Source organism: Eleutherodactylus coqui, chromosome 13, assembly GCF_035609145.1.
Source record: "Eleutherodactylus coqui strain aEleCoq1 chromosome 13, aEleCoq1.hap1, whole genome shotgun sequence".
Classification (NCBI taxonomy): Eukaryota; Metazoa; Chordata; class Amphibia; order Anura; family Eleutherodactylidae; genus Eleutherodactylus; species Eleutherodactylus coqui.
In genome coordinates, this window is record NC_089849.1 from 67,629,644 (window position 1) to 67,646,337 (window position 16,694).

General features: G+C 45.8%; 1 protein-coding gene across 3 annotated transcripts in view; it reads left to right on the plus strand.

The window, feature by feature from the left end:
• PRPSAP1 (phosphoribosyl pyrophosphate synthetase associated protein 1) overlaps nucleotides 1-16,694 on the plus strand; it is a 30,063-nt gene that overhangs the window by 7,200 nt on the left and 6,169 nt on the right. Inside the window, exons 2-9 of one of the 3 annotated variants that reach the window (XM_066586252.1) lie at nucleotides 3,579-3,753; nucleotides 5,333-5,385; nucleotides 5,467-5,533; nucleotides 5,985-6,157; nucleotides 8,124-8,239; nucleotides 8,380-8,435; nucleotides 11,796-11,941; nucleotides 15,299-15,337. In XM_066586252.1, the coding sequence (XP_066442349.1) occupies nucleotides 3,590-3,753; nucleotides 5,333-5,385; nucleotides 5,467-5,533; nucleotides 5,985-6,157; nucleotides 8,124-8,239; nucleotides 8,380-8,435; nucleotides 11,796-11,941; nucleotides 15,299-15,337 (814 nt within the window). In that variant the 5' untranslated portion in view covers nucleotides 3,579-3,589. Of the gene's footprint in view, nucleotides 1-3,568; nucleotides 3,754-5,332; nucleotides 5,386-5,466; nucleotides 5,534-5,984; nucleotides 6,158-8,123; nucleotides 8,240-8,379; nucleotides 8,436-11,795; nucleotides 11,942-15,298; nucleotides 15,338-16,694 lie in introns of all 3 variants that reach the window. The other 2 variants (XM_066586254.1, XM_066586253.1) reach the window with 2 other exon arrangements.

Here is a 16,694-nt window from a genome sequence, read left to right on the forward strand (position 1 = left end):
ATTACAGTCATGGGCGTTGTTCTCATTTCACCTGGCCATACATGAATGGAGACATTTCATTGCACTGTAACAGGAGAGGAACTTGGTAAATGGCACCAAAATAGCAGTAAGTAGCAGGAGACGCGCCAGAAGATTACGTTTCCACGTAGTTCTGTAGGATCTCAGCCTGCAGCGCTCAGCTGTGATTGTCCTCTGCAGATACAGAGTATTGAGGAGAATACATAACATGCGGAGATAGGAAATGACCAAATATTACAACCAATGAAAAAAAAACAAAAACAGAATGAGGATTAAAAAATTGATATTTATAGAAATTCACATTTCCTTATGATTTTTCACATATGATTGGAGCACTCTTTTAAACGTTAAAGGACCACTCCAGTGAAAACACGTTTTTTTTATTCCTGCCCCCCTCCCCTGATTGCCTGTTACACTCCCGGAGGACTCATCTGGGAATTCCAGCCGGTATTATTGTATCTTGACACCACCAGGAATTCCTGGAGGGGCCAAGATTGACGGGGGGGGGGGGGGGGTGTAGCTGATTGGCTGGACAGCGTCTTCGGCTGCAGGTCTTGGAACGGCACTAAAGATTTGTAGAAAAGCCATACAGCGGCTGCAGCCGCGAGTGGCTTCCCCAGCGGTGGGCGGAATCCCCCTGACTGTACAAGCAGAGTGGGGCTTTGGCAGCAGGAAGCCACAAGGCAAGTGACTCTGCTCTTCCGGGAGCAGCCCTGAGGGAGCACTGATGCGGCCGGTGGAACGAAGCTGAGAGCGGCTGCCCAGGACGGAGGCGTGAGCCGCCAGGCGGCCATGGCCTCATGGCTGAAATGGTGAGCGGGACGGAGCACGCACGCTACAGCATTTGCATTGATTTGTCCCAGCGCTGCAGGCTTAGGATGAGGGTTACTATTCTTCTTAGCCTTACATTATGACAGCAGTAACATGCCAGCATTTACAGGTAATAATGTAAGGCTAAGAACTATAGAACCCTCTGGCTAACCCTGCAGCGCTGCTAGCACCTTCTTACCTTCACCCTATCGGAAGCTAGGGGTGTGACGGGCGTTCCTCCTGTCAAACCCCTAGCTTCCAGTGGCGTCAAGATACAATAATACCCAGCCACTTTCATGTGGTGCAGCCCCGTCTGATGTTTATCAGGCCCCATCTAAAGAGTGATATTTTTTCACTTTGGAGTAACACTGTCTGACTAGTTTCAGACAGTATAACCCCAAGTAAATCTGATCTGGTCAGAATTCAGATCATATGACCATCTGAGGAAAAAGAGGCCAGGAGTTTAAAAAAAAAAGGAATAACTAACGAAGGTAACACTAGCTCACTAATGTATACTGAGGGTCGCGCTACCGGTGGCCCTTTAAACTGGTGAACAAGCTCTGAAATCTTACACTTCAGCCTGGTTCCTAAAGACCCGATTATAGGGCACGAACATTCTTAAAAAAGAATCAGTGATCAGCTGATGAATGAGGGAACACATTTATGGTGATCGTTGTGCATCTTCCCATGTGAACAAGGAGTTGGAGAGCTGGCTGGCTTATGGGGACAAGTGATCGCACTAACAATCGTTTGTCCCTGTAGCAGCGATTCTCGGCAATCGGTCCACGTAAAAGGACCCTAATTTCATTCTGAAAATGCTGTGGATTCGCTCAGAGGCGTAACTTGAAGCTCCTGGGCCCCCATGCAAAACCTGTAACAGGGCCCCCAACTATAATGCTTTATTCATAGTACTGGGCTCCCTATATGGAGAAGGGAGGCCTTATGGGCCCCCTAAGGCTCCTGGGCCCGGGTGCAACCGCATCCCCTGCATCCTCTATAGTTACGCCCCTGGATTTGCTGCATATTTCCCTTTTTGCATTGCAAAGGGGAAAATCCGCACTGCATGGTAATTTTCAGCCCAGATTTTATGCATTTTTTCCCCACTATTTGTATAAATGCAGGAGAAATTCTGTCCCGAATATCCAAAGTAGACCCACTTAATGTGACCCTAGCCGTAGGGAAAGCTAAATGACATTTCCATTGCAAGCTGCTGATAGCAGAACGTTAGTAATACCGTATGTGCCATGGAACACATTCTTTTTTTCCCTATCCCCGGCATCTAGTTCTGTGTAGCAATAAGTCCTGCCATAAATCTATTGAGTACAACAGGAGGGAGGGCCGCTCGGGAGGATTACAGCAGACAATCCCTGGCTTTCAGCCGGCCACCTTTCTTGTGCTTATGGGAGTAGTATTTATATATGCAGCTTACGGAGACTTTGGCACTAGGACGCAACTCTTTGAGATATCTATAGGATGCTCACATACAGATATTTTAGTATCTGCGATTGTACCCTCTTAATATCTGTGGTTCTGAAGGCTGGGGTTAAAGGGGAGCACATCACATAAACTAATGAGTAGATGCAATCGCTCCCCTCTTCTTGACAAAGGCCATTGGCTGGCTCACAGGACTTTCCCTTGGCCTCCCAAAAAAAAAAAAGTTTTTAGTTTTTTTTTTTTTAATCCCTTCTTGAGTCCTATAATCCAGGGCTCCAGATGTGACAAAATGTCACTGATGTGCCTAAGATTTTACAAATGGCGACAGGATTTTTTAATCCTGTTGCCATTTGTGATTAGACCTGGCACTGTTGCATGGCTGTAAAGAATGATGTTTCCTTTGCATTTAGCAGATGTGCGGCTTGCAAGGCACATCCGCTAGATGGCCCAACTCCTGATATTCACACTGTCTTAAAGGAGCTGAAGGTACAACATTTGCGCTACGTTTAGGTTTCCTTCCCTACGCTGGCTGCCCATTCACTAAGTAACTAATAGGAACCACACTGCCGATGGTAAGGTGTAATTATACTGCGGGGGGATATTCAGGGCACCGACAAAAGTAAGGTCTCGTGTCCACAGGCGGATTGGGAACCTGCAGTGGAATTCGACCCTGCCCTTGGCCGAAGACACTGTGGGTCTTCTACTTACCCGTCCAGGTCTGTGTTTGATTCCAAAAATCAAACCCACCTGTGGACATTGAGCCGATTGGCTTCTACAGGTAAGTCTCGTTGATGTGCTTCATCTGTAGGAGCCAGTTGCTGAAGAACGTATCACAAAACCGCGTCTCTGCTTACTAGCCAAAGAGGAGCTCGTAGACTTTGTAATGAGCCCGTCTACAGCTAATGAGCGCTCGACTGATTGGTTGGAGGTTCCTCACTTATCAAAACTTGTCTCTATGACCTATCAAAAGTTTTTTTTAAAGTACAGTTATGCTTTAGCCGGCTTCGGTAGGTACATTGGTGCCATATGGATAGATTATAAAGTCATCGGACTACCCCTTATAATAATAGTTTTTCTGTTTTTGTACATAATTGTTAGGCATTGGGGAAAGTGGGAAGTCCAAGTTATTAGTACAAACGGTCCCCAGCATGGAGGTTCTTTTATGTCCCCCTCAATGCATGTAATGTCTATAGCCCCTATATGTACATTGTAGCCATTGTGAAGCGATGTGTTCTCACTGTTCTGTGTCGTTTGCTTGTATGTGTCGGTGTGCCATGTCTTTTCGTTGATCAGGTAGCGGTGTCAGTGTATTTCAGGTGTCATCATCATGCCAAGACGGATGCTAATGCCTCACAAGTCTGTTTTCTCTTACTCCCGGCCCCCAAAGTGGCTGAATGGTCCCTGTACTATGAACTCAGCCAGAAGCGGATACCGGGTGTTCTCTGCTAACTCCAGTCCTGCCTGCGTGGAACTGGCCAAGAGAATCACCGAGTAAGTGTGGACCTTCTGCTCCATGCAGAATCTCATATACTGATACTTTGTTTCCTGCACTTGCTACATCCATTGTGAATGTCATTCATATATCCTATTGTTTTTCCACTAGATTTACCCAGTGTTTTGCACTGAACACGCTACTTTTTATTCTGCTGTCCTGTATTTATAATGCCTTTAGAGACCGATGGGTGGCCACTAATTTGACACCCAGCTTTCCCCGACTTCTGAATGTCACACCTCCCTAGTTATGCTGTGATGGGTTCCCCAATCTTATATTGTTGGGATCCCTTCTGACTGCAGTCTGCTTACTTAAAGGGAACCTGTCGCCCGCCCCCTGTTATAGGGCTCAAAAGTGAGGGAATGGGGGAGTCCAGGGAGCTGTTTCATACTCCCCGGGTGCCCTGTTTCTGTGCCGCGTTCCAGCGTAGGTGATGCATCCACATGGTGTGACTCGTTTCAGATGGCTCTGTGCACCCACTCTCCTGTTCAGGAGACCAATCAGATGCAAGTGGCATCTGATTGGTTGCAGCCGTCGCCTATTTTCCGTCAGACTTGCATACCGGAATGGTCGCTGGAGCCGTTAAGCTCTTTCCCAGGGGGGGGGGCGGAAGAAAGCGTGAGCATTGCCTATTTTATGCCATGCCCAGCTGTTAATTATTTTTTTATAATGATAAAGCTCCTTTAAGATACTATAGTTCCTCCATAGCAGATTTTCTGGTATTGCAGGCTGAGATCTATTCAATTCAATGGGACTCGGCCTGCAATACCAGCCAGGGGCCCTGTGCAACATACAAAGCTGTCTGCTTCTGGCAGGAAGACTGCTCCATACACACAGTGCTCTTTCGGGGGGATCAACTGATCACCAGTGGTCATTAGCGAGTGATCCTAGCCAGAATGCTATTAATGACCTATATTGAAAATAGGTCATCATTAGTTAGAAGTATGAGAACAACTTTAATCCCCCCTGGTTCTGAAAGGGGTAAACAATTTTTACCAATTCTTGCAAATTTAAAAGGTTTTCCTTTCCCCCAAGACTAAAAAGAATGGCCTTAAGAAAAAAAAAATAAGCCACTTCAGCGGCGATCCTGCCTTTAATCTGTATGTAACCACTAGGCAATTGATTGGCTGTAGTGATTGTGTGAGCAATGACTGTCATGTGACCACTGTCCACGCTTTTGGGACAGGAGTGCTGGAGATCAGAGTTGGCTATGCAGGATTGAGTGTCTGATTAATGGGGTAAGTAGTGGTTTTGTTTGGTTTTTTTTTAAATTTATTTATTTTGGCCTATTCCCTGCCAATATTTTTTTTTCTGAGTCTCGGAAAACCCTGTATGGGTACGTTCACACATAGCGGATCTTTGTGCTTATCCACCCCAAAATCCACAGCATAATCTGCACTACAGATTCTATTGCAAATGCCCACCAAAATCCACACCATTGGATGGGCATTTTGATAGGGGCCCTTTAAATTGAAGGAGTGAATTCTGCTGCTGGGGGTGCGGATTTCGGTATGGATTTTCCATACAATTGCACTTGCATGTAAGCGTAACCTAATATAACTTTTTTTTCTCTTTTAGGCGCCTGGGAATAGAACTTGGAAAAGCTGTTGTCTACCAGGAGACCAATGGAGGTGAGATGGCCGGACTCATACCTTCTGCTTCCCTAACTTTTTGTCCCTTTTTCAATTAACTTTGTCATCTTGTCTCTTTAGAAACCAGAGTGGAAATTCAGGAATCTGTTCGTGGACAAGACATATTTATCATACAGACAATCCCGAGGTGAATAGACGTGTTGGTCATGGAGGAGGGTGGCTCGCTTGATTCTAGAAGTAGGGGTACATTATAATTCTGACACATAGGACAACATATTGTATAACCGTCCCTTCTCATCAGCAGTATGTAGTTTGGGTATAAGAAGGGATATGCCGCACGGAGGAGATGCTCTGCATAAACCTCATTCTTTTGGCATCTGCAGCTGTCGGCAATAGGGATTACAGCTAGCGTTGTTATCTCTGGCCCATAGCACGCTTTGTGTTCTTCAGGCTTGAAGGTCACAGAATTCTAGTGGCTGGTGTGCCGCCTTCATACTTCTCACAGTCTCACATCGTCATGCTATTTAATTTAGGTCTTTGAAGCGAAGGAAGATCTATTATATCTGCTTTATGTGTTTATTGAAGTTGCCATTAGCAAACCTTCTAATAGCTTTCTGTATTGACCATTACCTACTCAGGGATGTGAACACCGCTGTGATGGAGCTACTGATCATGACGTATGCGCTGAAGACATCCTGTGCCAAGAACATCATTGGGGTCATCCCATATTTCCCTTACAGTAAACAGAGTAAAATGCGCAAGAGGGGCTCTATCGTATGTAAGCTACTGGCTTCCATGCTGTCCAATGCTGGTAGGTGGGATAGAAGTCTTTATTATTGGGGACACTCTGATGCTGCTCATCCGTTAAAGGGATTGTGTTGTTACTGGACAATATCTCCCCTGTAGTGTCCCTGTGCTAAAATATGAAAAGGAGCAGTACTTGCCCGTTCGTTGTCGCCGTGATCTAGTGCTGCAGTCCCGCTGTGGTCCCGATGTTTGTTGTGACGATGGCCATGTGACCACTGCAGCCAATCAGACTTCAATGTCATGTTCCCGAACTTTTGACATCAATGTACTTGGAACAAGTAAGTACTGCTCCTTTTCTTATTTTAGCACTAAAGTGGGCATGTTGTTCGGTAACCGGGCACCCCCTTTAATACACACTAATAATACAGAGTATGTTTGTCATATAAAAGTCTGGACCACCCAGGTGTTTGTACGAAGGGGTTGTGCCAACATATTCAACGCCTTTCAGGATGCAGGGTCTGGAGTGAACAGCTGATCAGCCAGGGCACACCCAGCAAACTGCGGATTGTGCCAGGGAAAGCCCAGACCTGCCTTGCATTTCCATTGCAGGGGAAATTTAGTGTTACGGGGCAGCTATTCACATGAATTCTTGTCCTGTAATACAAGAATGCTACAAGGTCTGCCAGCATGGGAGCTGCTGTTACAGAAAGGTTCTTCACATAGTGAGGGCTCCCGACTGTGGGAACAGCTCGGACATTCATACGCCCTAATGGGACAGATGAGTAAGATTTGTCGTCTTGGCATGACCTCTTTAGGCCTCAGGTCCACGGGAAAATTGTTTTAGCAAATCTGCATGGGAGAAAAAACCCAAATCCGCATCCCATAGGAAAGCATTGACCATCCGCGGTTAATTAAATAGCCGCGGATGATATTTTAAGTGATTTGCGGGTTTTACGCGCGGGGGAAAAAAGACGCGGCATGCTCCATTTTTAACGCGGATCACGTGTGCGGGATCATTGAGTTCATATCTCAATTGATCTCCCGCATGAAGAAAAAAGACCATTATAGTGCATCCACAGCAGAAATTCGTGCGGGCCTGATTTGTCCCATGGACATGAGGCCTTAGGCTTCTTGTCCACTTGCACGCGTGAATCCCGCAGTGGAATCCGTACGTACCTGCAGCCATGGAGGCGGAAAAGACATTTTTTTACTTGTCCGGACGCTGCGGGTTTCCCCTCTGTCATGGTCGGATCTTCTTTTCTGCGTCTCAGTGGATCAGGCAGCTGGATTTCAACTGTCTGCTGTTTTTGCTTTCGGGAGATGGGCCTTCTCCCCTCTCTGCATTCAGAACACATGCATGCTAAGCCATGTGCATGGGAGGTGTTGGGTGTGGTAGCTGTCGCGCATTTAGCTGACGGCTATCTAAATTGTATGGGCAGCCTTGTTGCCGTTGTTCCCCCACAGATTACAGCTGATTGCAGGGGTGGGGGGGGGGGGGGGGTCAAATGTGTGATATGTGTCTGTCTATATGTATGTGAAATCTGGTAGCGTCCTGTTCTATATGAGTTCAGGGCAGGGGCGTAACTATAGAGGATTCAGGGGATGCGGGCCCATGATCCTTAGGGGGCCCATAAGGCCTCTCTTCTCCATATAGGGAACCCAGTACTATAAGTAAAGCATTATAGTTGGGGGCCCTGTTACAAGTTTTGCATCGGGGCCCGGGAGCTTCAAGTTACGCCTCTGGTTCAGGGTATGGGTGAGATTGGAGATAACTCCGTATTGGGGAGTCGCACAATCACATTTTCCCTTGTAAATGTATATTTTGTACATTACAAGACCTGCCTGTATGTGAGGCATTGCCAATAATTACTAGACTCGTCTACATATGCTACATATTTACTTAGCTACAGTTCCTTCTATCATCAGAAAGTGATGGAAACTGGACAAGTGATCTCACCAAACAATGGCTGCAAGGAAGGGTTTCTTCCCTTTAATATACGGTGGTGTTTCTTCCTCATTTGACTCTTTAGGGCTCACACACATCATCACAATGGACTTGCATCAAAAGGAGATCCAGGGCTTCTTCAACTTTCCTGTGGACAATCTGCGAGCGTCCCCTTTCCTGCTACAGTACATACAAGAGGAGGTGAGCAGAACCACATACCCCACATTCAGACTCTTCCTCCAGTTGACTCCTTAGTAGTCAGGTACTCTCATTGTCTTGGACTTTTCAGTAATGACAGGCATATCGTCATCTACTTATCTATGCCATTCCTTACTTTTCAGATTCAAGACTTCAGAAATGCGGTGATAGTGGCAAAGTCTCCAGATGCTGCGAAGAGGTAAATACGAATGAGCTGAAATCTTATAAAGGAGTTGTTAAAAGTGAGGCGATCACTCCAGGCAAATAAACCAGCAATCACATGGCATCTAAGGCCTCATGTCCATGGGCAAAAGAAGAATTAAAATCCGCAGCGGATTTTAACTCTTCTCCTGCCCGTGGATCCGCATCCCATAGGGATGCATTGACCACCCGCGGGTAGATAAATACCCGCGGATGGTCAATAAAAGTGATTCTAAAAAAAATGGAGCATGAAAAAATCTGGACCATGCTCCATTTTCATGCGGGTCTCCCGCGGGGACGGCTCCCGCAGGCTTCTATTGAAGCCTATGGAAGCCGTCCGGATCCGCGGGAGACAAATCAGAATTTACTCACCCGCTCCGGTTCTTCCCTTCGCCGCGGCGCCATCTTCTCTCCGTCGCGGCCGGATCTTTTTTCTTCGGGCCGAAGAAAGAAGATCCGGCCGCGACGCAGAGAAGATGACGCCGCGGCGAAGGGAAGAACCGGAGCGGGCGAAAGGTAAGTTTATTCTTATTTTCAGCGCTCATGTCCGCGGGGCAGGAGGGACCCGCTGCAGATTCTCCATGGAGAATCTGTAGCGGGTCTGATTTTCCCCGTGGACATGAGGCCTAACAGAAGGTTGGATAGTTTCTGGCTGGACAGCAGTATATTAAAGCCTGAAAAAATAAGTAAAAAGGAAAATGTTCTAAAAAGTACAGTTGTGGCCAACCTTATTGGTACCCTTGATTGTTTACTATCAGAAAGCCAGCATCATCAGAAATAAGCGGACTTGTGCTCATATTGTGTCTTTTTAGAAGATTTTTAATAGCATGTGCAAATACATTCAACAGAAACGTTTCCCTGTCGTCATACCTGCCGTTTTTTCTAAGGAGAGATGGCGAATAGGCCTAGTATGTGACTTGGACAGGACTAAAGGCGCCTTCCATAATGGTTAAACAACCTTCGGCAATGACTCCTCCAAACCCTTTCTGTAGCCATCAGTTGGCTTCTTGTCTCGGTCTGCGGGTAGCTTCTTCCACTCCAGTTCTTTTTAAGCTCTGTATGTTTGCCGGTTCCTTTTCCTGACCGCAGATTTCGGTTCTGCAAAGATTTTCAATGGGATGGAGATCAGGAATAAGAAGGCCAGTTTGACGGTCTTTCTTCCTTCCCCGTTCTTGTGTACATCTGGATGAGTGCTTTGGGTCATGATGGAGGACCTATTTTGTTTGATGCAATCTAGTTTTCCTATCCCTGGCAGCACATGTCACGCTGATCCTTTTATTTCCTTGTTCCTGTAACTCGTTCAAGGCCTCCCATCCTGGAGACGGCAAAGCTGCCCCACAGCATTATGGATCCTCCGCCATTCTTCACAGTAGGTGGGCTCCACTTCACCGGCTTCATTTCATCATCTATGAGCACAATGCTGGCATGCATTGCCAAAGAGCTGTAGTTTGGTTTCATCTGTCCATAGAACATTTTCCCAGAAGGATTGGGGATTGTCTGTGTAACTTCTGGCAAAGTTCAGTTGCTTTTCTTTTTCTATACCTCTTTTTTAACAAGGGGGTCTTTATCCTTTGCCCATAGAGCCCTGTTTTGTTCAGTGTGCGGCACACACTGCAGGTTGAAACCATCACTCCAGCTCAGCCTGAAGTTCTTTGGATGTTGTATGTGATTTCTTTGCCACACTTTGAACCACGTTTCGTAGGGTTTCCTCATCACTTTTTTTTTTTTCTGCCACATCCTGGAAAGTTCCTCGTTATTTCATGAGTAACACATGTCTTGATAATATTTTGAAGTTGTTAGTGCAGTGGTTTATCTCACAAAGTCAAGATGCCAAGCTCTTTGGAGGTAGTCTTGTATATAATCCAAGCACTTTATCTAAACACTATTTCAGGAGCGAACTTGCATGGTGTGCATAATATGCAGGGGTGCCAATAATACTGAACACAACTGTAAGCTGATAAATGATACTAAAGAGAGACATACAAAAGAGGTGATGGAAACCGAGTAGAGATGAGCGAGCGTACTCGCTAAGGCAAACTACTCGAGCGAGTAGTGCCATATGCGAGTACCTGCCCACTTGTCTCTAAAGATTCGGGTGCTGGCGGGGAGCGGGGAGGAACGGAGGGGAGATCTCTCTCTCACTCTCTCTCCCCCCCGCTCCTCCCTGCTCACTCCCGCAACTCACCGCTCTCCCCCGCCGGCACCCGAATCTTTAGAGACAAGTGGGCAGGTACTCGCATATGGCACTACTCGCTCGAGTAGTTTGCCTTAGCGAGTATACTCGCTCATCTCTAAAACTGAGGCATTACATTCTTCAGGACAGGAAATTCTTCAGGGTAAAATAATTAATGGGACCCGAGCATGATCTCCGCTGGGTATTGGGCAATTGTCCTGGCACAATGCACAGTTGCGTCTCGCCACATCTCACGTCAATTCATGTGCCTGGTGTTGCAGCTCAATTCTATTGAAGTGAATGGGAGCTGAACTGCAATATCGGATACAACCCACGAACTAGGGTGGCACTGTGTTTGGAAGAAGGCAGACAAGTTTTTCTAACCCAGGACAAACCCTTTAAGCTCCAAAGCATTAATTGCCACCAAATGTTTAGACCAGTGCAAGTCTCTGTTCAGGGAGAGAACGTTGCTATTTACTGTTTTAAGGTGCATTCACACGATGCGTATTTTGGTGTGAATCCACACCCAAATCTGCAGCATCATTTTCGGTGTGGATCCGCACCAGATTTCATATCTGAATATGCACCATTTAGTGCAGATTTTGCCGCCATTTTTGCCGTGGAATGTGCCGCAGATTTTGGTCAGGTATGTTTACTAGAGATGAGCGAACGTACTCGGATAAGCACTACTCGTCCGAGTAATGTGCTTTATCCGAGTATCTCTCCGCTCGTCCTGAAAGATTCGGGGCGCTCCGCTGCTGACAGGTGAGTCGCAGCGGGGAGCGGGGCAGAGCGGGCGGGAGAGAAGGAGAGAAAGATCTCCCCTCCGTTCCTCCCCGCTCTCCCCTGCAGCTCCCCGCTCTGCAGCGCGTCCCGAATCTTTCAGGACGAGCGGGGAGGTACTCAGATAAAGCACATTACTGGGACGAGTAGTGCTTATCCGAGTACGTTCGCTCATCTCTAATGTTTACGCATAGTGGAACTTGTGTTGATTTCCACAGCAGAAACCAAATGCAGATTTTGGTGCAGATCTGCAGCAGCTGCCACTCCTTCAATGGAAAGGGTGAAACATGCTGCAGTCTCTCATCAAAATCCGCACCAAGGAGCCGCACCAAATTCCACTACATGTGAACGTACCCTAAAAGTATGTTTCAACTATCTAACTATCTTATACCATCTAATAAGGGCGCAGTCCTATGCCGAGCGGCTGCGTCTAGGCCTTGCTGTGATCCACGGGGAGCCACAATGTTCAGAACACGACATGGCGGATGGGCGTCACTCTCCACCCACTGTGAAGAATACTACAGTCCACCCCGGGCTGGAGATCCCCTGTAAGTTTCTATATTTCATTATCTATCAGGTGTTGTGTGACTATGCTAATTTAAAGTTTAAATGCCCACACGCACATTAGACAAAAGTTCCAACCAGCTAATTTCGGCGGTACTGGCCCACCGTCAGATGCATATGGGGTCCTCCTGATTGTCCCCTGACACATCATCTGGGGAAAGAAGGATCAAACACGTTGAATTGGCTGAACCAAGCATTCATGGTTTTGGGAGAATCAGAAGAAATGGCTGCTGTCCAAACAAGCTATTAAAGGTGTATGGGAACCTTCATTCAACTGTCAACTCCAGTATCCCACAGCCCTATGGTGTACCTACTGTGGAGGTTGAAATAAATGGTGGGGCAGGTATCTTCAGGATCCCTATTTTTCGCATTGGTCTGACTCCCACCAATCAAAATTATTCCCTGACTTTCTATCTTGGCGCAACACCTTTAAATTTACACATTCTATTGTTTTATAGAAGATTGCTGGGGGCATAATCCCTTTCATTAAAGTGTTGCCAACTTGATAGATGTTCTTTAAAACAAGTCTCAAAGACAATGCCATTTAGGACCCATAAGGGTATGTTTACACACATTGGAAATGCTGCAGAATTTCATCATAATTTAGATCGTATTAACTTTAAATATATAAGTCTGAGACAGAAAACTCGATACTTTATCTACAATGTGTCCATAAATTTGGTTTTACTGCCCATCAAGAAAAAGGAAATATTTCTTGTACTAGTCATCTTTAGGCCCTATTCATAGTTGGGGTAAATATAGCCGTGTAAATACAGAGGGTGATAAGTGTTACTGATAAGGGGCAAGATGACCGAAGGCGGGGTGAGTTAGATAAATGTCATTCTGTAAGTGGAATGTGGGCCGTTGACTTCTTGGAACATAATCCTATCTGCTCTCTAAGAAGAAGAGCCAATGCAAGCAGCAAATATCAGAAGACCGTAGTATAGTCCTGTATGGGTCACATTAATGCATTTACGTGGTTTTAGGGACACGATTTAATAGAATGAGGTGCCCTCTCCTCTTTCCTACGTGATTACCTTTTAGACTGAAAAGTTGCTTGAAGGGGTTGTGCCAAGATGGAAAGTTTCTGATTGCTGCGGAGTCCGATTGTTGTTCAACACTTGGCAATCTCCACACTCCCAATGAAATAAATGGCGCTACAAGTATCTTCAGGATCCCCCTTTTTCTTGATTGGTGGGGGACACAGTGGTCGGACTCCCACCAATCAGAAAGCTATTCCCTAACTTTCTATCTTGGCACAACCACTATAAATTTACACATATATTTTATGGAAAAATTAGTAGTGCCTTATGCGAGTACCTGCCCGCTCGTCACTAAAGATTCGGGTGCCAGCGGGGGAGAGAGGTGAGTTGCGGGAGTGAGCAGGGAGGAGTGGATGGGGAGAGAGTGAGAGAGAGGTCTCCCCCCGGCACCTGACTTTTTTGAGACGAGCGGGCAGGTACTCACGTAAGGCACTACTCGCTCGAGTAGTTTGCCTTAGCGAGTATGCTCGCTCATCTCTATTTAGGACCCATGAGAGTATGTCTGGACATATTGGAAATGCTGCAAAATTTCCGCAATGGAAAATCCCACAGCAATTCAGCATCAAAAACTGATTAAACATCTGAGATTTTTGTACTCTAAATCGGCTGCATATCCGCAGTCGACTTCAGAAGATCCGGCGCTCCCCTCTCCACTGAAGTCTTTGCACTGTCAGCGCTACCTGGCAGCCTGTGGTGGGTGCAGCACCGCTGGCCAGGAGATGGCACTTCCGCATCACCTTCTGATATTTGCTGCAGATACTCAGCTCATTTTGAGTCAAAAACGTACCAATTGTGCACTTTTGACTCTGATTTGGGTGTGAAAAGCAGAATTTTTTACTGCAACATCTCTGCTACGTGTAAACCTACCCGAAGACTAAATCAGAATTGTCAAAGCTTCTACAAGGGTTAAAGTGCCAGGGCATTGCTCAAAACCTGGTATGAAAACCCTGATCCAGTTATGCTTAAAAATCTGAAAGTGTATATGTACGATGCATTCAGTCAGTGTTCTATTTGCATGACGTTTTATGTACTCCTTCTATACTGATGTGTTTCCCTAAACATTATTAGTAGGGATGAGCGAGTATACTTGCTAAAGTACTACTCGCTCGAGTAATTTGCTTTATCCGAGTATCGCTGTGCTCGTCCCTGAAGATTCGGGGACCGCCGCGGAGCGGGGAGCAGCGGGGGAGAGCGGGGAGGAACGGAGGGGAGATCTCTCTCTCCCTCTCTCCCGCCCGCTCTCCCCTGCTCCCCGCCGAAACTCACCTGTCAGCTGCGGCGGCTCCCGAATCTTTCGGGACGAGCAGGGAGATACTTGTCTAAAGCACATTACTCGAGCGAGTAGTGCCTTAGCGAGTATACTCGCTCATCCCTAATTATTAGTATAAAAGTTTACATAAAGTGTTTAATACAAGAAGTGTTGTTAATGTACTTATAGCTTTGTTATGTTTTTCCGGGACTTTACTATTGATGACTTGTTCTCAGGACATGTTATCCATAGTTGATTGGTGCAGGTTCACTATTCCGGATCCCCACCCATCCCCAGGGGATCAGTTGACATTAGGGACAGAGCCGTTTTTGTGATCGATGGGGGGTCCCAGCAGTCATACCCAATATTCAGATTAGGACTGGGCAATTGAATGAATTCAATTAATTACTATTTTGCTGAGGCACAATCCTAATTTCCGTCAGGATTATGAATTTGAGATTAGCCCTCAGGTTTGGAGGAAGAGGGGTATGTAGGATGCCGGGGTACGGGTAGTGATGACTGAGGGAGGACAGTATACGGAGGCTGAGAAGAAAGGGAGAAGACAGTATATGGAGACTGTGATGAGGTATGTGCCTAGAACAAGGGTGGGCTTGGATGACTGGAGGGAGGAGAACCCCATCCTTCATGTGTATAGAACTAAAGTTCATACCCTATTCTTTTACATAAGGGAATCTCCTAGACAGCAATTCCTTGATAGGTTCTGATTATCAGAACTGTTGCATTCAGTTCTGACGCATAGCAATACATTAAAATATATACTGATTATATGATTCCCTTACATAAAAAAGGTGTCTTTATATTTTTAGCAAGGTTATAGTTTTCAGCCACTCGGATACTTATCTCCTTTCCTATGTCTAAGGGGGATAAGCACTTTTTATGTAGGACAATCTAATATATTTCGTACTTTTCAAACTTAGCTGTATCACATTGCTGGGTCGATTTACTGTTCTGCAGACTCCCTTCCAGAGGGGTTACGCTATATCTATGTGCTGCCATTGCTTACTTGCTTCCTGTGCTTTTGATATTAGGCAAACGGCAGCCCCTGTATCCAGGCATTGAACTGCCAAGTATGGAAAGCGTTATGCTGTTTGCCGTGTGTATGCCGGGTGCTTGCTCTGCGTGTGACTTGCCGTGCTTCATTACTTACTGTGTGCTCTAACTCATGTCTTGCACTAAATCGCACCAAACCACTAAGTCCAACACCCAAGACACAGGAGCATCATAAATAGGGTTTTATTAGACCTCAAGATTACTGAAAATTTTTAAAAACCTGGTATGCAGTGTCCATATAAACCAATACATGGGTAAAAAAATATAGAAGTAGCCCGTCCTTATACAAGTAATAGTTCAATCCAATATGCATAAAGAAAAAGGAGGACTGCAGATATACCAGTAGGGCGGCCGCTTTCAATAGCCTATTTCGGTGTGTAATACGCACAAAAATAGGATAGGCTGCGTTTTTGTTTTTTTTTTTGCCTCACATGAAGGAACCCATTAAAATCAATGGGTTCTATTCACTGCATGTTACACACATCATACGCAATTACTCTCATGTAAACAAGCCCTTTCTCTTCAGTTGTTTTATTGCATATTCATTCCTGCATGCCTCTTTAATATAATGACCAGTCCAGTGCCCACAGAGGTCCTATTCTTCTGAACCTAAACCTGCGCTGATGTACTATATGGACACTGTATAGCTGCACAACTAAGCAGGTTTTCTTAGTAAGGCCGAAGAAGGTAAGGCTGTGTTCACACTGCTGTCAGAGGTGTCAGCCGTTCGGTCAGGTTTGGCGGCAAAAATAGTGCAGCGCCATTCTTTGAATGAAACAACGGAAACCCAGCAGTCTCCATTGCACGTCCATGAGGTCTGTCAGACGCCTTTGGATCCATTGTAGGAAATGGTTGAATACATCTGTAATAACCTGACGAAGGACTTGCATTTACTGGTGATCGTTTTGCTGTGGTCTGTCGCCAGCACCGGAGGGACTGCAGCGTGCCAGAAAGGCTGGTAGTTGAGCATTGTATATAGCATACGTCTCACAGGGGCCTTATGTCTGCATCTGATAGTCATCCTTCTATATTTATAGTGAAGGGAGGAGGACTTTTTACCTAAAACATATCATCTAGTAAAAAAAGCATATTTCATAAATTCAGATGCCAGGTGTTTGGCTTGCAGGAGTGCTTTTTGTTTAAAAAGTTTTTAAAAATAGTAAAGCATAAACTGAGCCTGGTAGCGTTGTAAACCTACTCCCAAAATAAAGTCCACTTTTTTTTTTCCTGCATCCTAAAAACTACCCCCACCCCCCCCAAGTTGAGCACAATTGCACATTTTTTTCTTTTCACTCCACCCCACTTTAAGGCCTCGGTCAGACGAGCGTGTGCTGAAACTGCGTGAACGGGCAATGTTTCATATGCGCATAGCAT